Genomic DNA, 24,351 nt, shown 5'->3' on the forward strand with positions numbered 1-24,351 from the left:
AGAGAGAGAGAGAGTTGACGCACTAACGTACCTAGAACTCAAGTGATACATTGATAATTTACAATATGAGAATCTCATTGTAAATGAGATATACTAAATGTTGGCACCCTCCAGTTATTGGGTGGGTGAAGATTAATTCGGATGGAGGTTAGAAGCATGCAGAGGGTGTTGGAGGTTTTGGTGCTGTTTTTCGTGACTTTAAAGGTCATGTTCTTGGTGCTTTTTCTTCCAACATTGACATTCATAGTTCAGTAGCAGCAGAGGTGATGGCAGTTATAGTTGCTATTGAGCTTGCTTGGGTACGAGACTGGAAGCACATTTGGTTAGAGGTTGACTCGTCACTTGTGTTAGACTATCTACGGTCTCCTTTGCTTGTACCTTGGCATTTATGTGTCCGTTGGCTTAATTGTTTATGTTGCATATCGAAGATGACCTTTCGATCTTCTCATATTTTTTGTGAAGGGAATAAGGTTGCAGATGCTCTGCCTAATCACGGTACGTCATTAACACAGCTGGTTTGGTGGGATTCACCTCCTCCTTTTATTTTGTCATATTGTAGTAGTGACCTTATGGGTCTTCCCCAATTTCGGTTTTCTTAGTTTTGTTTCGTTGTTATTTTGTTATGAGAGGTTTTGGTCTAATCCCCTTCTCTTGATGTTTCTTTTTTTATCTTTTTTAATACGTAAGAGTATTAGGGGGTCATTTCTCTCTCACTCATCTTTCAGCCAAAAAAAAAATATACTAAATGTAAAATTAAAATTAGATTTTTGTTTTTGATACGAGGTAATTAGAAATTAGATGAGGCACTCAATTAAGCAGTCTTAAACCAGGGTACTGCTTGTGATTGTTTTTTTTTGTTTGTTTTTGTTTTCATTACGTAGAAAGACACCATAACAATAATATATTTTGATAATTCGATCAAACAAACATTTTTTTTATTCATTTTTCAACTGACCATGGAGAAAAGTAAATGGTGGACATAACCAAAAACCATTTATAAGCTTCCACATGAATAATCAATAAGGAACTTCTTCCTTATAACACATGGTCTGCTGCTACTAGTCCCTCCGTAGGTCCAAGATCAGAGTCATGAGTGACTCTGACGCGAGATCCCCGACGCAAGTTATACAATTGTAAAGGCATGTCGACCTCCATCAACACATCTGCGACGGATAACTTGAAACAATCTGGGAGATTTTGAGGTTGACGTCTTTCCAACTCCTCCCTCAAAGTCCCGACCTTCTCCAATGGCCGGATGGTCACCAAAATACCATCTATACCCATCCCCCCAGTTATGTACACTGGGAAACTAGATGGTACCACCAGTATAGTGTCACCATTTTGAATTTTGAGTTTTTTGAAGGTCCTCATCCCCCCACTCTCCATCAATTCTTCACCGTTATCAGCATGGTTTTCGGTGCGAGGTTGACGCCTAAACGAGTAGCCATTTGCTGGGAGAGGCCAGCCCTTCAAATTTTCGGCCCTCGTCAACTTCTCCCGAATCTTTTTGAGGGTGTCCATTGGATGGACTTTAACTTCCATCTCATATAGCTGAGTGACCATATTTTGCATCACTACTTTCTGCATCACTTTGATCTTGATCTTCTCTGTGCATTTGGGGAGCTCTACACGAATTGTAGTTCCCTTCGTCCCAGAAGAAGACCCAGACACATCCGACTGGGTTTCCCTAGTAGGTGTTTCACTCATTGTGTTTTGGTAAGAGGAGAAAGTAGTGAGGAAGAGCTAACTAGTGATGACGAATGGATAGAAGTGAGCTTGATTGGATGGTTTTCTATAAACTTCCTTATATATGTAGTAATATATCTATCACCGGCCGCGAGATCCTCCTCAGATTATTAAGAGGTAGGGAAATCTAATTATCCTCTTAAATCATGATTATCATCCTCTTTATTACAATAAATTTGGTAAGTAAACACAAAAATTATTTTTTCGGAAATTAAATACAAAATACAAAAAACTTTCATCCCAATGTTTATGATAAAGAATGGGTGCGTCTATTGCCACCCCACAAACTATTTTGTTCATCCCATGTTCTCTTCACACCCTATTTATATATTTTTAATTGTAAGTTTACTTTGTTTACCCATTTACAATATTTAAAATACTCTTTTCCCATTTTTGTTTTGTTCACCCTAAATTTTTTTTTTCACCCTACATATATTTTTTTCAATTTCAGATTTATTTTGTTAACCCTACATTCGATCTCTTCTTACCTCTTCTTACCCCGCTTATATATTTTTAATTTTTAATTTATTTTATTTACCGATTTGCAATACACACAATATCATCATCTTCCAATAGCCATTGAACTCTAAAAACAAAATGAAATTGAAGAAAACCGTAAGATTCATATCATTTGGGTAAGTGGAATCACAAACTAAACAATAAAAATCACATTAATTAAAGTATAAATCTCAATTAAAGAACAAGAAAAAACTCTCAAACTTAACAACTCATTGGTATAAGTTGATATCAAGATATATAATGTCTATAAACTCTACTTGGAAAAAGCTCTGACGCCAATGAAAAAAAAAAAATTCGAATATATATAAGTGAGCGATTAGACATGAAAATTTACATATAAAATCGATATGAGAAATAATTAGTAAATAGATAGACGAAACATCAACAAAGAAAAAAAATATATAAACAGTTCATCTCATCTTCAGTTGAATGCTAATGTCTTCTTCAGACTTCATAGAAAGATCGAATATGATAAATTCTGGGTTAAGGTTTATGAAGTACATGTTTATCTAAAAAAAAGAATTTGTAATTTGTAACAACTTATTGTCCATTGCTATAATTTTACATTAGGGTATATTAGTCATTCAATAAATTAACAACGTGTGAGGTGATCAAAATGGTTTGTGGGGTGACAATAGACGCACGCATAAAGAATTGAATAATGATAATTTCCTAGAAACGAGTCTACATTTCAAATGCCATTATTATTGATAATCATTTCAAGTTTCCGTTACAATTTCGTAACAATTCCAAGATATATACGTTTTGATTCCTTAATATGTAACACAATACAAATCCTGGCTCAATCAAGGTTAGATATCTGCTACATTTTCTCAAAAAATTTTAAATGTTAGGTTTCCTAGAGAACATCTCGGTGTGGTACGTCATAGTCGTATTTGCTTACATTTATGCAAATTAAAACCCAAGAAACTGAAGAAAGTAGTAGTCACAAAAAAAGCAAGAAAAAAAAAATTACTGCATTCTGATTACAATCGACTCAATATACAAGTGAGGAATCCCTCTTTAGAGAGAAAAAAGCATAATTCTTCATCCCTCAACATTCTTCTGAGAAAATTGAAAAAGCTGCAAGTTGTCGATCTACACTCACTCAGGTAGAGTTCAAGTATACAAGGAAAAAACTGAAAGAACTGTACAGTGTGTGCTATACAGAAATGTATGAGTCCTTTGAGTATGATAGCTGATCTTGTTTTCCATTTGAATGATTGTCATAAATATTTGAATGAGAGGATGGTTACTATACTTACAATCGAAATTGAATTGTAGACTTGATTACAGGGTTTTTATTTGATGTTGATTACCATATTCGTTGTAAATTAGTAATGAAAAAGGATGATTACCATAACAACTGTTTTTTTATTTATTTATAGAAAGAGTCAATGTGCTCTTTAATTTTACCCTTAATGTTGGAATTCCTACAAAACACTTTATCCAAGCCGATCTATATTGCATGCATCAGAATCATATATCTGAGAGATCATCTTCAGAATAATAAGAGAGAAAACTTCAATATTAATCCAAATCAAATCGCAGAGTGATTTTCAATCAGCCTAAGACATGGTTTGTTTTTTCTGATACTGCATACTTTATATTTCCCGCATAGGAGTGATACGACTTGATTCTACAAAATCTGCATATTTAATTGTTTGATTTTCGTATACGACTTGATTCTACAAAATCTGCATATTTAATTGTTTGATTTTCGAATCGCTGTCATGTTCGAATTCTTTCCGTTCTTATTGCAGTAAAACATCTAGTGAATAATCTTTTTTGTTTTTGAGAATGATCTAGTGAATAATCTTACAACATCAGCAGAGGTTAAAGTTTGCATCATGTAAGAGACTTGCTGGATAAACTTCAACCTACTAGATTTGGTATCTGTAATTCTGTATGGTAGGGTTCATGACATTTTTATGAAATTTTTCAATGGAGTCATGACATTAAATAGATCTTCGATTACCCAGTTCCACTCTCTTGTCCCTAGACCCTAGTTGGTTCTTAATACTTTTTCTTTGGATGTTTTAAGGACTATAGCAATCTGGGAAGGAGAAGGGAAAGTGAGGGCAAGCATAACTACTTGGTTGACAGAATCAGTTATCTGCCCTACGAAATTCTTGTAAGTATTGTGTCTCTTTTGTCACTAAAGGAAGCAGCAGCTACTAGTGTTCTTTCTAGGCGATGGGAGAAGGTGTGGAAGCATACAACGAATCTTAACTTTGAAGATCTCGACCTTTCTGTTGGTGATAATTGTCGCTGCTTCAAAGCCCTAGAACAAAATCTAAGAGATGAGAAAAGCCGTAATTATGTCAATTGGGTGGATCGTGTGTTGGTACAGCATGAAGGCCACAACATTGAGCGATTCAGGGCTTTCTTCTTTCTAAATAGCAGGTTTACGAATCCCATTGATAAGTGGATTGAGTTTGCAATGCAAAAGAGAGTTCAAGTACTTGAGTTGCAGTTTTTTGTAAAGCAATATTATTGTACCAGAGATAACTATGCATTTCCCGAAAACTTAATAGGTCTCGGTGGAGAAGGTGAATCTTCGAAGCACATTCCAACACTACACTCATGCCGATACAACAATGTTGGTTTCAAATTCCTCAAAGTTCTTCGTTTGCAGCACATTGGTATGACTGATGAAGTTCTTGAGTACTTCTTATCTAATTGTCCAGTTCTTGAGAGATTAACTGTGACAGTTGCAGAAAACTTGGTTTGTGTAAAAGTTGTTGGTCCGTCAATCTCAGTGAAGTATTTGGCAGTAAATAATTGTCCTAACCTCAAAAGCATTGAGATTTGCAACGCAAATATTGCTTCATTTGTCTATAGGGGAGCTTGTATAGAGCTCCTTATTAGTAACGTTCCCTTGCTGATTGAGGTCCATATATCTGAGAGAGCTCTTGATAATGATTATACAACACTTGCCTTCACCAGACTTTCATCTTGTCTTTCTCATTTGGAGATTCTGAAGCTGGATATTTGGGGAGTGGTTAGTACGTACTTTGCAGTATTTGCGATAGTTTTCTTCTCTCTCTCTCTCTTTTTGATTATGTACATATTTACTCGATTTGTATGGTTTTCAGCTCTACAATCCGAATTGTGACTTTCCTGTATTGGAAATTCTGAAGCATTTGGAATTAAATGTTGAGACAAATTACCATTCGGCTCTTTATCATCTGTATTCGTTCATGAAGGCTTGTCCTCACATCGAGAGACTTGCACTGAAGGTACATGTATGCATACTACATATGTGCATAAACTTATGTTATATATATATATATATATATATATATATATATATATATGTACACGCATGCCATACATTGTGCTCAATTTTGAAGAAATATACTAGTATAAATTGAATGCAGAACTTTAAATTTCCTACGGGATTGACAAGGACTGCCTTGATCATGCTCTCGGTTCTTCTTTCCTTTCTGCAGTTGGACTTCCGAACATACGTCGAAACACCAGTAAGCAAAGCTCCCAAATTCTCTCATCATAGCCTCAAGGTAGTAGAAATTATGGGTTATCGTGGCTATCAAAGTGTTGTCGAACATGTCAAGTACTTGATAGAGAATGCTGTTGCACTAGAGAAGATTATTATTGATCCTGTTCAGCGTTGGATTTGGCCCCCCAAAATGGACAGAGGAAGTACAATGGTGGATGAGGAAGTGCAGGCAAGAAAGCATGCCAAGGAACACCTTAAAGAAAGAGTTCCTTCTACTATAGAATTTTTATGCTTATAGCTTATCCTTGAATTTTATAAAGATTGTGTGCGCCTTATATCAAACCAGGCTCACTAATGTGTGCAAACAAGCCTCAATATCATATGGTTTTCATTTTTTTTTTTTTTGCTTATATATAGCTAGTTTTGTACTTTTGTTATCAATTTCCTAAAAAGAAATAATATGTTTATGTTATTCCCTTATTCACAAATTTTCACTCTAAATTTATCAAGCATGCATCAAGTTTGTTTTCCATATTTGTATTTGCTCACCAAATGCAAACTATATAACCTTAGCTGATGATCGTCTTCCATAATTAGAAATCAATACCATAAGATTATTCGATCTATAATTATTTATTTATTTTTAACTGAACAAAGAGTAAGGAAAATGAACATGATTGGCCAGAAGGCCTTTATTAAAATATAGAAAGACAAATGATGTAAAGTAAGCACTACCAAGCTAGCAAGCTAAATGTTCCACATGATATGGAACTCAAGGTTAATAGTTTGTTTGTGCTTCTTGGGTGTTCCCAGTTCGATCAAGAGCAGAAGTTTGAGAGGCAGATTGAGGGGTCACTCTTATGCGATCACCCTTGCGAAGGCCATACAAATGAAATGGCATTTCATCATCCATCAATATCTCTCCGAAGGAGAACTGAAAATGCGTTGGTAGATTTTCAGTATGACGCCTTTGCAACACTTGTCTTAAAGTCACCTCCTTGTCTGATGACCTAATTTCCACCAAGATCGCATCCACGCCCATTCCAGCAATGCTTACTTTGAAACTGAAAGGCACCGGTACCACCATGATAGCATCACCATCATTGATCCCTAGTTTCTGGAAGGTCCTCCCCCCACCCTCGATCAATTCTACACCATCATTATCAGCATCATCGTCATTGAGAGGTTGATGCCTAAAAGTGTAGTCATTTATTGGCAGAGGCCAACCTCTCAAATTTGCTGCAATCTCCAACTTCTCTCTAATCCTTTTGAGGGTATGCAGCCTTGGATGGACTTTTACATCCATCTCATATAGCTCATCACTAGATGTGACCATATTTCGGATCACTCTCTGCATTACCCTAATCTTTATCTTATCTGAGCATTTTGGGAGCTGTACCACATGCACAGTAGTTGCCCTAGCCCCAGACATTTTGTGTGTACGAATTATAGGGAAGAGAGGAGATATCCATCTTTTTTGTTTCCAGGTACATTTATAAGGAACTCAAACGCACAAAACAATCTACATACTTTAATTCTTTAATATGAGCTTGTTATTTTTCCTTGTTTTTACTCATCTCAGCTGAAAGATGCTGGTAATCAACGGGATGAAATTGCATCATGTTAAGAGGAATTAAGCGATGTAAAAGAAAATATGCATGCAATCGTAAAGAATTGAATTATAATCCTCTTGAATAATCCTATCATTCAAGTTTCCGTTACGATTTCGTAACAATTTTCAAGATATATACATTTCGATTCCTTAATATGTAAACAAAGTACAAATCTTGGGTTAAATTTGCTATAATTTCTCATTAAACCTTAACACAAAACACTTTCTACTAGCCGATCTATTGTTCATGCATCAAAAACACATCTCTATGAGATCCTCTTCAGATTAATCAGAGAAAATCTTAATCCCTATCCAAATCGCTTGAGTTATTTCATCCGCAACATCTCGATCAGCCAAGACATAGTTTGTTTTTTCTTACATAGGACTTAATTCTACAAAATCTGCACAAGTAACTGTTTGATTTTCTTATCGCTGTATAGAATTTGTATGCTCATAGTATCTTCACTTCTGCAGTGCTTGGAATCCATCAAATAAGATGGACATGCTTATGTGTTGTTGAGTGCAAACAAGGCTCAGTGTGTTACTCCTATTTGCTTACGTTTTATGCAAATCAAAACCCAAGAAATTGGTAGTGACAAAAAAGTGAGAAAAACAAACGAATATTACTGCAAGCGGATTACAATCGAAAGTAAATTACACCAAACTACTTGGAGAGAAAATGAGAGAAAATCAGGAACTAACTCGACTCAATATACAAGTGGGGTTTCCCTCTTTACAGGGAAAAACGGCATAATTCTCCGTCCCTCAACATTTCGAGAAAATTGCAAAAGCTACCAGTTGTCTACACTCGGTAGAGTTTAAGTATACAGGGAAAAACTGAAAGAACTATACAGTGTGTGCTATACAGAAATGTATGAGTCCTTTGAGTATATCTTGGAAACACTATTATAGCTGATCTTGTTTTCCATTTGATTCATATATAGTTGAAGCAGGAGGTCTCGATGTAGAAGGTTGTGGTGGAGGAGCTGTAATGGCATGAGTGAGTCTTGATGATGAACTTTCGATTAGCCCAGCAACTCCAGCAGCAGCAGATTGAGCACTTGAAGGAAGGAAAAGATCATGTTTCTGATCTTTGTAAGCACTCCAAACCTGAAGAATGAGCATTTTCCAGTGAAGGAAGGATATTGATTCAGTTTCAAACACCAGAAAAACAGTGTACCCCGTATACAAGAAACGGGTAGCCAATGATTCACAACCCAAAATCTTTAGAATTTTTAACATTTCAAGGAACCAATACTATAGCTAAGATGAATAACATTTCAGACTAGTTCGTCAATTGTTGTTACCAAATTCATAATTATCAGATGGGCAGGTTTAATAATCAATCCAATTTTAGTAACAAAACCACACATAACCCATCCAATTCAGGTCAATAGGCAAGGTGATTGTGTTTTAAAGTGCATTGATGAAAGATATATACATATAGACTTACATCTGAGGAATTCAACAAGTCCCGTACTTTAGTACAGTGGGCTCCCTCCGTCGCGAATGCATGCAAAACCTGGATCGAAAGATAAATCACAATTCAAATACACTCAGTGAAAAAGAAAGTCAGACAACTCAAGTAAGAATATAAACATGCTAATTCAACCCTGAAAACAAAAGGGTTCTTATCTGTGATTTCATTATGAACATAACCAGTCAAAACATTTATAACATATGTCTTCTCTTGCTTGGTATCATATCAAGACACTCTACTTGTCTAGGACAAGGTGTCCTCCAATTTTGAGCAAATTATCAATGAAAGGAACTCAAATGCCAATTCTTTGCAATACCCAAGTGGTGAAGACTGTGAAGTACATTGAAATATAGTATCTCTTAATGACAACAAAATATTTGTACGAAGGCAATGACAAACAAGACAATTAACAGCATCTTTTATGCAAACGTTCTAACCTCAATTGCTAGCACTCTGCCAATAGATGCTTCAGACTCATTCCACTTCATCTGAGAGCAAAGTCCATTCCTTCCCCCAGCTCTCCAATCAAGAAGGCCAAGAAGTACTTCAACAAGGCCAACCCTACATTATTACAGCTCATATTAATACAAAAATTGACAGACATGCAATTGCCTTGAAACCAGTTACTCAACTCTTCCAAATTTGAGCCTAGCCTACAGAACACATCATTGTCATTTGGGTGTTATGCTTGTGCATGGTTAGCCTAAGTTGGCATTGGAAACTGGAAAGTCATCAGGTTTGTAAGATGCAGAAAATGCAACTCATTAATACAAGAAATGACACGCGTATGTGTGCCTTACACCCCAATTAAATCAACTCTTCTATACTTGAGCTTAGCCTACAAAATATATCATTGTCATCAAGTGTGTATGCTTGTGCATGGTTAGCTTAAGTTGGCATTAGAAAGTTATCAGGTTTGTAGGGTGCAGAACATGCAACCATATCATGGAAAGATAAAATATACAATGCATCTATAATATAATCAATAAGTACTATTTCCACTTAGGTTGGCATTGAAAATCATCAGGTTTGTAGGGTGCAGAACATGCAACCATATCATGGAAAGATAAAGTATCCAATGCATCCAAAATATGATCATTAAGAACTATTTCCACTTACTTAAGTCCTTGTGCAACTAGTGCATCCCTAGCTCGGTTTCCAGCAACAACAACACGCTTTAGTGTCTCCAGAGCTAGTATGCTTCCACCTTGCCATCCTATAGCTTTCATTAGAAGAGGAACGACCTGCGTAACATAAAATTGAAAAATGACTCAAAAGCACTATAAAGGACACCAATGACGCACCAACTCTGGTAAGAACTTTGAATCCATTAAGAAAAAGCCAAAGATAACTATCCAATTGATACAATTCTGAATTGTTTATACAAAACTTCATTTTTTAAATAACCTTTTAAATCAGTGCATGCAATTATTAGATACCCAAGTGAATATGTACATGGGAACAAAATAAGTTACGCACCTGAGGTGTTCCTACACTAGTTGCTGCCATAGCTTCAGCGCATATGGTGCTAGCTGCCAGTTGATGTAGAACACGCAGACAACTGAGGCGCACACGTTCTTGGGGAGTTTGGGTAGGCTGTGTGGATCCATCATCAGACTCTTCTGCTCTATCTACATAGTTTCCATTGTTCACCTCCCCCGTTGCCATTGTTTCTCGTCTTCCTTCATAAGCCACAGCAGCCACAAGTTTGGGCACATAACCAAGATATCCAACATGATCTGCAAGGGCAGGATGTACTCGCAGTAATGAAACCAAAGCAGCAGACAGAAGCAAAGGAAGTTCAGGGTCGACTGCTTGTGATTCATAATGTGTGGCGGCAATGGATGTCAAATACTGGTCTAGCAGTCCTTCCAAGAACCTCTTCGGATTTCTGAGAGGGAACTTAGGATCTTTTAAGAATAACCTAATGTAGATTCCACCAACCTGCATGCGATTAGAAGTGTGAGTTTTCCAAACAATAAGACATGATTAATTGTACATATGCATAATCATCTGCTACCTGGGGCTCATCTCTCATTTCTTGCTGCCCAGATGCCTGCTCAGGTACGTCCCAGTCAACAACACGGCCTTTCATTTGTTCTTGGTATAGATCTGCTGCCATCGTTGCAATTTGGGCGGATAGAGAAGTGGCCATCGCTGGTGTCCATACAAGTTCTGGAGTCTCAGTAGTCTGTTCAAGGGCAACTACAACAGCTTCACCAGGTCCATCCCTAATAACTGATACCAAGCCATCAGGAAGAAACCTTGCTAGCGTTATAGCAACTCTCGGCCCATGCATTGGCTGCCCAACAAGCTTTCCCAACAAAGAGGCTGCAGCTGCTCTTTGCTGCAAGGAAATTTCTTCTGCAAATAATGATTTATATCATCAAAATTTTAATATTTCCAATTCAACCTTAAAGCAACAAGAAAGAAAAGCAAATACCTTGCAAAGGCAAAAGAAGCTCAAGAATGTAGACCACTCCCCCATGCTTGGCAGCTGCCCAAGCCAACTCTGGTGTGCTTGCCAGAGCGTATAGAACATGAAGAACCCCCTCACGACAACTTGGGGCAGAGTGAAGCATTTGCAATAAAAGGAGAAGACTAGATCCATCTGCAACCATAGCTTCCAAGCAGGGAGCATATGTAGTCAAGAGTGATAACACACTCAGGCAAAGTTGAGGTATGTTGCTTTCTGATGCAACAGGCACAGAGAAGCATTCAAAAAGAGGCAATAGCTTGTCTTTAGTAGAAAAAATTGATGCCAAATTCGGACTGCTTGTCAGTATGTTCTACCAAAAAAAAATCACCAAAAAATAAGGTCAGATACATGGGTTGAATAGTCTGTTTGTGAATCAGCATAGACAAGTGAGTAAGATACCTTCAGTGAATTCAATGCAAACTTGAGGTTCTTGACCACTTTAAACTCTTCTGTCTCTGCCACTTTGCTGTTGGATACGGCCAAATCTTCAACTGGGGGACTATGTTCATCCACTGATCCAATAGCTATATCACTAGGATGCTCAGATGTTTCAAGGGATGAGCCATCCTGCTTTTGCTCATTCTGAACTTCCGAGTCTAGAGCACATTGATTGTGTACTAGATATGATATAAAATCAATTAAGGCAACACAGAAAGCCTCTTGTTCACTGATTTCAAAATCCGGCTGATCGTTATACACCCTCAAGTAAACATTGCCAACATAGAGTTCTTTTGACAATGCCTTGTACACAAAGGTATGCGAATCTTTCAGGTCATATGAGCCGTCTGGACCCTGACTTGCACGTTGCTCATCCACAAACTTCAGTAGTTCTGCTCGGGTAGAAGAGTTCCAGATAATCTACAGACAGAAAGATTTTTAAAATCAACCTTAAGCATATAACACTAAAACAAAACCAGAAGAGCTACATAGCACCATAGCATACCGTGACCATATTACTGTTTATTTAAAATAAAGGCAGAACATCAACAACAAAAAAGTAGTACCTCTGGGGACTCCAAGTTATTGTTTAATTTCGACAGTAGGTCCTTAGGAGCTTGATCTTTTAACATACTTGCAAGTTTTGGAGTCAACAAAGCTCTAAGGGCATCAGCTGCATTCTGATTATATGGTGTTGAACTCTCATTACTACACAAACCACTAAGCCTTGACAGCGCCTGCGATGCACGTACAGCATGCATATTTTTTGCAATCTGTACACTAGCACCAACACCATGTGATTCTGTTGTATCAGATTCATCTGCAGTAGAGTCATACTGAAGCAGCACTGGCAAAAGGTACCTAGCACAATCCATTAACAGAAGTTAACAATCATTGATAAATCAACAGACTATCGCAATCAAGTTCAAGAATCACTAACAAACAAGCACCATTTACATTGGCACCAAGAAATCAAGCCTATGTACTCTGCTGTATGAACATTAGAAGTCCTTAATCATGTTGAGGGCTTTGAATTGTTGGAAGGTCCACGATCAAAACAAGTGTGAGGCTAAACTTTGTTCTAATGAACATGGACAAATGATCCTCAGCTAAAGCCTGATGTTGGGAGTGGGGTTGTTGTAAAGAAATATTACAACTAGTTTCAATCCACCACTAGCATAAACCTATATTCCATTTGTTGAGGCAACAGTTAACTGGTTGAAAATTATATTTCGAACAATTCTCTAGCCATGAGATAGTCATCTCTATGGCCACTTTAACCAGGCATATCATTGCCTTAATCGTTGGATCTTTATCTAGGATATGGATAAAGTCTTCTTTCCAGTTATATATTTACGTCTTTTTTTTTCGAAATCTTTAGATATATAATGGAACAGAATTATTAGTGTAGAGGCCAGACTACAAATAGATTAATCTAAACAATGAACAATCTTGGAAAAATAAAAAAATGAAACGCTAATTAAGTTGATGAGCTGGCTTACCATAAGACACCAGCTTTAAGCAAGGCATCTTGTAGTTCAGTAGACACAGAAACATGGGCAATAGTTTGGAGAGCAGCATCTACAGCAGCAGGTACAAGCTCAAGCTCAGTGCAGTGCACAATATCATCAACTAATCCAGAGTATTCAAGTATCTCAGCCCAGGCACTCTCAAATTGACTCAAAACACAGAAGGTGCGCATAACATTAGTAACAATTATGGCGGACGGTTCATTTGCAGAAGTAGTTGGCTGAACTACACACATGCAACGGGAAAGGAGATTTGCAAGAAGTTGTATGCCACCATCCCTCACAAGCTCTTCACCATTCAATGAAGAAGATGCACACCTAAACATTTTTAGAAAAGAATTTATATCACCACTATTTATCAAATAATTCAATTCCAATAAGGGAAATCGGGAACAAGGGGTACTTACGTCAGCCAAATAAGCTCTGATGCTGCAACAAGGAGAGGTGCTCTCTCCAAGGAGAGAAAATTGTTATCATCCTTGTCCACAGTAACTGCATTGAGCAACATTGGATAACCAGCATATTTAAATGGTTCCAATATATCTCCATATCTTCTGTACAAGATGCATTGCCCTTTCAATAAAAGCAACAACCGCCAAGCTTGAGGGCCTTGCAAGCCTTGCATAGTGGCCTACAAACATTGTCAGCATTCTTAGCAAACTCAAAACAGATAGATGAAAACATTTTAGACTTCTGTATAACTATAGTTTTAAGTACGCTAATATAGACGAATACCAAAAAAATAGTTCTGTAGGCAGATGTTTACCTGCAAGCGCTCGTAAGCTTTCTGCACAGCAAGAAACTTATCCCTTCCTTCAGGATTTTTGTCTGGATGGTATCTCATGGCAAGTTTCCTATATTGTCGCTTTAGCTTTTCTTCATCTATATTCTCAATCTGCTTGCTTATGCTAGAAGTATCCTCACCCATCTCAATAGAGTTCTTGATATTGGCATCGTCATTTGACACATCTTCCAAGGAAATCTCTAATATTTTACAAGCTTCTTCCTCAGATAGGTCCATCGGTCTTCTTGTAAGCTCCTCACGCCACATTACCAGTAAGGATTGTAGAAACTCAACATGTTCAACAATTGGCCAATTTGGAAATCTAATCTCATCACATAAGTTCCGGAGGTAATAACGGTGACACCACATTTCATCTCTTAACTCTGGGTATGTCACTGGCGGCATAGGAGCATACTCATACAGACAATGGCAGTGCTGTGACAATTTCTGGGGAAAGTCACCAAGATGCTGCAAAACCTGGTGGAAAGAAAAGAGTTTGAGTTTATTAATATCCTCTTCAGGTATATTAAGCAAACAAAACACATGAGATTTGCCGCTTGGAATGTTTCAATTACCTGACGTATCAGATTTTCTGCTCGCATTTTGTGAGTCCATATAATCTCTGGGGTATCGGAATCAGATACCATTGCAGCTGCAAATGCACCTGGACCACTACGCTCTAATACATACAGCAAAGATTCAGGGAGAAGCCCACCCAATACACTGCGTTTTGCCAGAGGTAAGGAAGAGGAAACTGCAGCATCTTCACCACCATGAAATGCTTGGTGAACATGAGTCACTGAAAAAAGTTGGGCAATTGAAAGGAGATTTGATCCCGGATATGCCAGGGAAAAATAAAATGCGCCTGTACTGTATAGACGAATCATGGCCATGGGATTTCTGGTAACAACAGCCTTCAGTAATGCAGCAGCACTCTCTACAATACTTGGTTCACCAGAAAGCATGGCCTATATTAAGTTGGATGATAAAGAGTGATATCAAATAATCTATCTAGCATTCTTCTTCAAAACACCAACATAAGCAAATCGAAAACGAACAAGCTAGAATCACCTGAGCAATATGCGGAAGACAACGCGGACTTGACAATATCCTTTTTACTCTAGGAGTTGGGGTAACTATTTCTCCAGCATCGTCTAAATCAGAATGTGCAGATACCATGCTGTGCAATATGGACAATGCCGCCTCCCCGACCTGGATACAAGAGCGAAGTCAAGAAAAAGAATGAAAAGAGAAAAGACGAGAATAAAAGAGTTCTTCCAAAGCAAAAAGGAATCAAGTCACCCGAAATTAGAAAGCATATGCCGATAACACTGTATGTTCTTTCAATCAAACTGATCTAAAATTCAAATATAAATGGGCTGATAGAATCAATGAAAATCTTTCAACTCAACTACGAGTCAAGAAACTGGACATTTACATATTCATATAATAGCCATATTTCCAAAATTTTCACAATGTCTAATTATTCAACACCATCTGCAGAGAAAAACCACAGCAAATGAAAAATGAAATTCATAGTAGATGAGATTTAAGTTCCATGTATGTTATAACTGACCTGAGCTGGCGTTAGAACAGGAACTCGAACAGCTAGCGCCCAACGAAGTTCACGAATATCACGTAGTCTCTTCCAGTCTAGCATCCCAGAAGCCCAGCACTTTGTTGTCCAATCAATTGCCTTCTTGGACCAAAATCTTCTTATGGCGTCCTTTTCAACAGGACCGACCTGTGCTCCTTCCTTGTCAAAAAACATCCATTCCTTGAGTGGTTCCATGAAGGCAGTAGCAGCAATCAAATTGGATTGCAAAGGAATAGCTGTCCTTTCAGAAGCTTCATGAACAGCTGTCAGCATGTCAACACCTAGCACACATCCTCCAACCAAGACACAAGCCTCCACGTTTGATAACACCTTCATTAACGCCTTCACAAACGGTAAAATGTACATAAGTTAAGATTGAAAGGCCATTGTCAGCTTAAGATAAAACTAAGTATCGCTTCATTTAATGAAACACTCAACTATTACATTACAATAAGGCTCTATCAGTCAGCTTAAAGGTGAACATATAAAACAATACTATATGGTGGCAGAATTTCTTGTGTTGATGTGTACTAAAAGGAACTTCATATTTTTTTCAAAAGTGAAAAAAAACAAAAAAAACAAATTGTGAATGTAGAGGCTTTCCAGTAAATTCTAAAGCAGTTAGTCACATGGGTGCACTAAGAATAGTAAAATGCTGAGCATATAAAAATAAAATACATGTTTAAGCCAAAAATAAGGTAGAACCCATGTATTGTTTCATGTTATTCTTGGGTACACAATGCAAAGACGCAAATGATGATTAGAAGGACCGCAAAAGTCTAACAAATAGATGTGCTCCATATGACCGGCTCCCATAAAAGAAGAATAAAGTACCATCAACGAGCCTTATGTCAAGATAATAAAACATTGTGTACCTTCAAGAGTAATAGAAGGCGGTGCCTCAAAGCCCTATCATCTGTCCTGTCCAACAGAACTGTAATGTGAGCAGTACCTTCAAAGGGACCTACTGTTTTGTAATGCTGTTCATATACAATTGTCATTGCTCTTGCACAAAGCTCCCTGACTGAAAATCCACCTCCACCACCAAAACCATCTAGTCTTCCCATGTCACACCAATCATCAGATGCACCCATTTCATCTGGAACAGCACCGTCCACTGTAAGCCCAATGTCTGCATCGCATAGGAAACGATGATAGAGTGCCCTAAAGAAGGCAACAGGATCACGCAGTGGAAATTCTTGTGCCCTGCCACCACTGCCACTCTCAAGCAGCAAGCGCAGATAATACTGACCCACACAAACTTCTTTAGACAAACTAGGATATCTGACAGAGAACTCAGAGTAGTTCCAAGATATCTGTGGCACACTATCTTGGCCAGTCATATCTACTGTCGAACCTCTAGGTACAATATCTTCTGTGCGCTCCTTCTCAACATCTAACTTATGAACCTCAGCCTGCAAGGCCTCCCTTAACTCTTGCCTGGTACGCTCATTCCAGATCAAATCTGCACGATTATGATCAAGGCTAAATGCTCGCCAGAATTCAGGCCAATTACACAGAAGCCTGCCAGATCCCACAGGAGTGTTTTCCACTACAACCTGAGCAGGGGCTGGGAGACCCAAATTCTGTGAACCGGCAACATTGGAGTCAGAATCTGTTGAGATTGCAGTATTTGCTGCAAATGAAGCATGACCACCTGTTGACTGAGCATCAGCTGAAGCCACAGAAGATGTATAATTGCTTTGTGGAGCCCCAGTAGAAGATACTTCACTGGTCAAGTTTTCACCAGTCTTAGCACCAGAAGATTGAATGGTCGAAGCCTGTCCAGAATTTGGATCCATTGCAGATCTTTGATAGTTGTCAGACACTTTTGAGACATCACTACTTGTCTGTGTCATGAGGTCATTCACATCATAATTGTTTGCAGAAGGCAAGGAATGTTCCTGGGACGTTGCTCCTCTTCCAGTACGACCTCTCCTCTGTTGAAATAAGCGTCTCTGTCTTCTACTGGTCAAGGAAACTTCTTGATTAGAATCTTCTGATAGAACTCCATCAGATTTTGTGTGCAAATAAGCAACAAGTCCAGGTGGCAGAACTCTAGACAATAAATCTAGAGCGGGTTGATAAGAATCTGCCCAAAGAGCAACAAGCTGTCGACTAACTTCACGTCGCTCCCCAGCTGGAAGGAAGAATGCATGCAATAAATGTCTCAACAAAGCACCATCACGCAATGCAGCATCACGCATGGACTCTGCTGCAATTGCATCTTCTTCAGCAATTGTACGCATAATCACAGCCACTGTTTCCCGAACACTCTCAGCAGGATGTCCAAACAACGCAAACAGACGACGCTTCAAACCAGCTACTTGGCGTAATAGTTCAACAAACACTGGGTACTGTGTTGTCTCACCATGTGGATCACATATCATTGCCTCAAGAACCTCAACAACGGCCATTGATAACAGTGGTGATACAGACATAGGTTTCAGTCTATTGGCAAGTATAATGACATAACCTTGTTGAGCAAACAACACTGACTTTGTGTGCATGATTGTGGCATGCTGCTCACCTTTAGAATCTGTCAATATATTTGTATCCCCAGGGCCACCACCAATAAGAACTGCAATAAGGCCTGCAGCTTCAGCGGCGACACCCTCTGAACCATTTCGGAGTAAGCCCATTATTCTTCCAACAGCAGCAGGAAAAGACATGACATGTGAAGCAGCAGTTCTTGAAGCTAATAATCTACGTAAACAAGCAATAAAGCCCATGACTGTTGCAGCTGCTTTAGGGGAAGGGGGTGGCAAAGGAGGGGACTCTGGAGGAAGATTTGGCGTAGCTGGAAGCATTGTTATTAAAGCCATCAATGTCACCTCAGGCACTTCTATGTTAGGAGGGACACCATTATACGGTATACATGCATTGAACTCTCTTATTCTTCGCCAGAGCTTAGCTCTTGATCCCGGAATGGAACCACCTTCAGCAACTGCATCTTTCGCAGCTGCTGCTAAGTGCTTCAAATGCATGGATGCACTCTCCATATCTGCAATAGGCCGTTGAATTCCAAAATTAACTCTCCCACAAGGTGGATCAATGCGATGGCCAGGCATCGTCAGTCTTGGTAACACAGTCACAGCACATTGCCTCTGCACAAGTTATAGCCAGATGTCAGCCAAACAGCATAGGGTGGAAAGTTATGGCAAAAAGTGCTGGGTAAACCCTTTCAATACCAACAAGAGAACAGATCTACCTACTTCTGTTTGCAACAAATCACGAACTGCCGCAAGTAAGCTATCACGAGAGGTGCTTGCATATACCTACAAGATACATCACAAACATCAGAAGCATGATCCTGAAAGAAGCCAAAAATTAAAGTTAAGTGTAACGAGTGCTCACATGGATGGGGCATCCATCATTGAACTCAATTGCAAACATCTGCGGCTCCTCAGTAAATCGAACAAGGGCATTTACTGCAGATAAGGGTCGAACGATAACAGCCTGCAAACATCTAGTGACTATTCTCAACAGTTGATAAAATTCCACAAAACATCACTCAAATTTATGCACAAGTAAAACCAACAAGGGACTTTAAGAAAGATTTAAACTTTACTCTTTTCCTTTGATGAAGTCATTACACATGTAAACATGCATACAGAACTAAATTTATAAAATATAAACAAGATTCAAAGAAAATCTATCAGCATTTGGTAAAGGAAAAAAAGGCCATAGTCTTTAGGGTTGTGGGGTGTTAGCTGTAGTTTGGGTGGTTTGGATGGAAAGAAATAAGAGATTATTTGAAATATATGGGGGTGGAGAGGGAAGAACTGTGGGAGAGAGTCGAGTTCTGAGCATCCTAAAGGCTACTACTCCTAAGGAACTTAAGGATTATAGTTTTCTTCCATTATTCTTAACTAGATTTAGCATTAAAAGACGAGCTACTAAGCCTTTAGTCCTAGCTGCCCTCTTTTGTTATTTAAAGAGGACTACTTGTCTGCCTCCTTGAACTTTGCCATTTTGTTTTAATAAAAAGCTGTTTCTTAAAAAATTAAAAATTAAAAATTAAAAAAAACCAAGCAACAACAACAATCACAAAACATGATCCAATTCCAAGATTCCTGATCAATGTGTAATCTATGGTGCATGCTTAAGACAAGCCAATGATATATGTTTTAGTAAGTTCATCAGCTTACTTCATAGTTCTCTGGCCGTCTTTCAACCAGTGAAACTTTTGTAAGAATCAGTTGACGAGATACAGCATCACCATGCTCCCCAAGTCCACCTTTTGGGCCAACACTCAAATTCAATCCTGGAACATTTAGAGTCCCACGAGCAGCAGAGCGCAATCTTGTCACAGACCAACCACCACATGGAGTTTCAGCTGCTCCAACTGCTTCTTTTGCTGCATTATCCATATGAATTAAATGAATGTATAGCAAAATAGACCACTTTACAATAACAAAAAGAAGTGTTTAGATTGCTACCCCTTCGCTTTATATACTCTGCTACAGTGAGAGACTGAGAAGTTTCCACAGTTAGTGACAACCCGACCATAGATTTTGCTGTTTTAGTCTGCATAAATGAATGTATGATAACATAAGTGCTGATTGAATAGGCATAGTGCAATGCGTTTTGGCCTGATGGCACTTCCATACATAAAAATCACTCCAAAGAAAATGAGCATTTACATAAACGTGTCACAAAGTCATAAATTCAACATTCCAAAGTCAGTCATACCAAATTAGCAATGATGGCAGAATTTGTCGTTCCAGAAGCAGCTTGAAAAGCTTTTGATTTTCTTCCATATGAAGGACAAAGAATAAAACCTCCTTCAATGCCTTTCTTCCCATAAGCGTCAGAAAGAGAAATAATGGCATGGGAATCAAAATCTCTAAAATCCAAGCACCAGCGAAGGTCTCCGCATTTTAAATCAACAAGTTCAACCCCAACATAAGTAATTTTTAGTTTCTGCACAGAAATCAATTGTTAAAGATACTCATTTTCATAGTTGCAAAGAGTGAAATAAACATAAACCAGTCAAATAAACAGTACTAGCACTGATTTTGCAGGTTTATAAATTCAATAATGTATAAGCTCCAAAAAAGACTATTGGCACCTTAGTTTTATTATATTTTTCACCAGGCTTTAAATTGTTCAAAGTAGGTACATGTTCCCATTAAGTAAACCATTGCAAAGGTTACATATGCTTGATAATACATAATCAAAAAAGAAAACAAACCAGATTTCATGATCAATAAACAAATTGTACCCAATCAACAGTAATCTGGAAGAAAAAAGAAAGCTACAATATCTCCATGATATCAAGAGCAATACTTCTGTCAAATATTTAGCATGTAAACACTTCTAAGATGAAATGCAAGTGCCCACACTTACCTCAAAGATATTCTAATAAACTTTTCCGGCATCTCATAATTGTTTCCTAATGCTAGTTTGTATTCCTATGTATGGTTTCCATGGGTACATATGCATATATGATCAATGTTTTATACTTTAAAACACATGTATGTCCCTTTCAATTCCACCTATTCTTTTATCTAGCAATAACTACCACTACCAGCAACCCCATTCGCTATCATATCAACGTAATTCCTATACTAAAACTGTTAAGTAAAGAAACACACAACTCCATTTGCTCTATAGCTCCAATCCCTAACTTCACAATCTTACGTGTTTTGTATCCATTGAGCAAAGACTAGCTGTAATTATTACTCGAAACTATCCAATTATTAATTACTGCATCTTCTACTACTACCAAGTTTACCAGTGCCAGCAGTGAAGTAACTAGCAAGAGGAGTCCAACTTACATAAGCAACCCACTCGGCATTCCGGCGCCGGAGATGAAGCACTGGAAATTCCGCAACTACCCCCAGCCGACTGCCCCTTATCCTGTGCAGCTCCGTCAGTATGCTCGCCCTATACCTCGACGAGAACTTCACCGACTTAAACTTCCCTCTGCCGTCAGTCCTCACACTCAAATTGAACTCACTGGAGCTCTCGTCGCGGCCGATGATCGGCGCGGCGGTGTCGAAATCCGACGACACGTCGTACGAGTTCGTGACGGCGAGCGTGGACGGGTCCAAGGTGACGATCGCGGCGCTCGAGAGGCAGAGAATCCGCTTGTAGCGGCCGCGCCACGAGTGTTTCACGACTAAGTAGCGCGCGAGGTACTCCGGCTCTTCCGCAGGGGCAGAACGGGAAGAAGGAGAAGAGGAAGAAGGACCGGAGGCGTTAGGTTGTTGGTCCATGCGTGACTGCGGCGGCGGCGGAGGAGCGCGGTGGTGGTGATGATCGGAGACGCGGTGGCGGGAGACGGACTCTACGTGCGGGAGGTAGCGGAGCGTGTGAGAGGGAGGCGCATTGTTGCGGCGGAGGAAGAAGAGCCAAGGAGAGGCCGGAGCCTGAGAACGAGACTGATTCGCCCCCAGCTCTGACGGATATTTACGGGATGTGCCACTGTTCGTGATCGGAATCGGAGAGCCCTAGCTGAGAGGCGGTTGGATCATCTGGATTTGGATCGAAGAAGAAGAAGAATTTGGGAGAGAAAGAAAGACAGCTGGGAGAAGAAAGCTGAGTCGTGCTTCGCTGTTTTGGGAGGTTTTAGTTTTTACCCTACTGTCAAAGACCACATCCGGTTCACCGGTAAAGCTATTAACATTTTACAGTCACCCAAGAAGACGGTAACTTCTCGCCGATGACGTGGCAGGTGATTCAACCCTGGTAAAATTTTTGGAATTATCAGGTCCCCGGTGTTTTTATTTTTTCCGTTTTCGGATACCGGTATTTTATTTTTGATGATTTTGGCATAGAGAGTTTATTAACGGTTTGGTACATAGATAAAATGTCGATACTTTGACGTGAATGCCAAAATAATTCTGATTCTGTATCATAACCATTTATTATAAATAAAATTGAGCTGGTTTACTTAATGTATCGATACATTAATGTACTGTGAAACTTTCGTTGTGTCACTTAACTGTAATATATTCGACTTTAGTGCAACCAGAACAAATCACTACCCGACTGGTTTCGCATTCTAACGGGGATGTAGCTTATTAAGCAGTGTTTATGTCTTGTAGCCCCTTATCTACAATAGGAAATGTCATTGCGTTCATTTAGAGCTAGCTAAGCAGCACATGTATAATCCGAACCCTAGTACAAATAACATGAAATTTATTATTGAAGAATTCAAGGATCTATACTTAACACTGCGATCACTTCTGTTTTCAGTACGTAGTGATCAACCAGTTTTCAACTTCTACTTAATAGTTTCAACATGATTTGGATCACCGGATTGTGTAAGAGATAACAGTTGTGTGAAGTTGTGAGTGGCAGATTCAGGCAAGCAAATGCAAACGAGCATTGTCCCACTAGAATGATCAGCCTCAGCTTCCGGCAGAAAGACACAGACTTGTGGTGTAGGAGTGAGATCTATTGGACCAGCATATATAGGCCTCCCCCATCCAAAATCAGCAGAATCATACATTGCAAATCTAGTCCATTGAGTTATGGTCAATTTGCCTCCGAATTCCAGCTTTTTTGGTCTGTCTACTTCAACATAGTCCACCGTTGATCTCAAGTACTCTTCGGAGATACCTAGCCGGGCTTCGCGAACCAAGTGAGTGATCTCGGAGAGCCTCCCATGAACTAGCTTTGTCACAGTGCTTGTGACACAAGCTAGACACACTGCATTGCCATAAAACCCTTCTTTTAGAGGCGGATTTTTGAGCTTACTGCGGGCATTGGCAGAGAAGGTTAGCCTAAGCTCATAGTTCAGTGGTTTAACATCAAGTGCTTTCACCCATGACCTCCACACATGAGCAGCCATGGCATCGAAAGCGCTGCATGCAACGTTAGACATGTTATCTTTGGGTTGAGCCAGAGTTTTCAGCAAGGTTTGAAACTCGCGGCTCACCCGGTAGCACTTTTGAACAGGTTTGGTTTGCCATAGACTCATTGTGAGGCTTGAGCCATCTTCGATTCTCATGAACTCAATGTGTGGGAATTGCACTAGTGGTGGGTTGCGAGGTTTGAAAAACTCTCTGTCCCAACATGGCTCGGGGTTATTGATCAATGTGCCTGCTCTTGCTGTTGCAGCCCATGAGCTGAGGAATTGCATAGCACCAAGACCATCACATATGCAATGGCAGATTCTCAAGCCAATGCTAAACCCACCGCAGCTGAAATTAGTGACTTGAGCTATCACCAATGGCATGTCAAGGACTTTGTATGGTTCTTCATTTGGGAACCGAAAGATCAGTGGTGTCCATGCTGGGTTTGGGACTTTGAGGTCTCCTAGATCAGCAAGGGCCAGTTCAGAGTGTGCCTCCACCAACAGTGCTCCCTGTTCTTCCCCGAAAAACACTTCTAGTTTTCCATTTCTGGCCTCCCTTAGCCTACCCGATAAAGGGTAGTAAGGAACTAACACACTTGCAAGAGCATCATGTAGTGTTTTCATAACAGGTCTTTGGCAATGTGATGAGTAGAAATACACAGTTGGAGTGAAAACACGAGCTCCGACCATGTCATCAAGGTTCGAAAGGTAAAGAGTTTGGCCAAGAGCTGCCGGAATAGGCCCCGAGGGCTTCACCGGGGTCATTTGATCGATAGTGATGGGGATGTGCAGGTGGGGAAAATGGAGCTCTTGAACCCACGGGGGAGCCATGAGAGGTATTGCTGGAGGTACAAGCCATGAAGGCAGAGTAGTTGCATTTGTAGAAGGTAACTT

The 24,351-nt window shown here is 39.3% G+C and overlaps 3 protein-coding genes across 3 annotated transcripts; 1 reads left to right on the top strand and 2 right to left on the bottom strand.

Moving 5' to 3' along the window:
- Window positions 1-1,760: 1,760 nt before the first annotated feature.
- On the top strand, window positions 1,761-6,026 carry LOC101305701 (putative F-box protein At3g29830-like). Its single transcript, XM_004288781.1, has 4 exons — window positions 1,761-1,787; window positions 4,310-5,269; window positions 5,364-5,507; window positions 5,721-6,026. The coding sequence occupies exons 1-4, from the start codon at window positions 1,761-1,763 to the stop codon at window positions 6,024-6,026; spliced, it is 1,437 nt and encodes a 478-aa protein (XP_004288829.1).
- Window positions 6,027-7,945: 1,919 nt separating this feature from the next.
- On the bottom strand, window positions 7,946-21,871 carry LOC101305987 (dnaJ homolog subfamily C GRV2-like). The gene is made up of 22 exons (XM_004288782.1): window positions 21,431-21,871; window positions 20,343-20,573; window positions 20,090-20,177; window positions 19,799-20,007; window positions 19,005-19,106; window positions 18,863-18,925; window positions 16,523-18,754; window positions 15,627-15,989; window positions 15,122-15,262; window positions 14,626-15,018; window positions 14,033-14,527; window positions 13,674-13,897; window positions 13,240-13,584; window positions 12,304-12,598; window positions 11,699-12,157; window positions 11,264-11,609; window positions 10,841-11,184; window positions 10,300-10,764; window positions 9,940-10,064; window positions 9,258-9,381; window positions 8,794-8,862; window positions 7,946-8,450 (listed from the first exon to the last, which is right to left on the bottom strand). The coding sequence occupies exons 1-22, from the start codon at window positions 21,869-21,871 to the stop codon at window positions 8,247-8,249; spliced, it is 7,758 nt and encodes a 2,585-aa protein (XP_004288830.1). The 3' UTR covers window positions 7,946-8,246.
- Window positions 21,872-22,881: 1,010 nt separating this feature from the next.
- On the bottom strand, window positions 22,882-24,288 carry LOC101306279 (omega-hydroxypalmitate O-feruloyl transferase-like). Its single transcript, XM_004288783.1, has one exon. It carries the CDS (start codon window positions 24,286-24,288, stop codon window positions 22,882-22,884), a length of 1,407 nt encoding a protein of 468 aa, XP_004288831.1.
- Window positions 24,289-24,351: the final 63 nt, after the last annotated feature.

The sequence above is a fragment of the Fragaria vesca genome, linkage group LG1 (genome assembly GCF_000184155.1).
Source record: "Fragaria vesca subsp. vesca linkage group LG1, FraVesHawaii_1.0, whole genome shotgun sequence".
Lineage (NCBI taxonomy): Eukaryota > Viridiplantae > Streptophyta > Magnoliopsida > Rosales > Rosaceae > Fragaria > Fragaria vesca.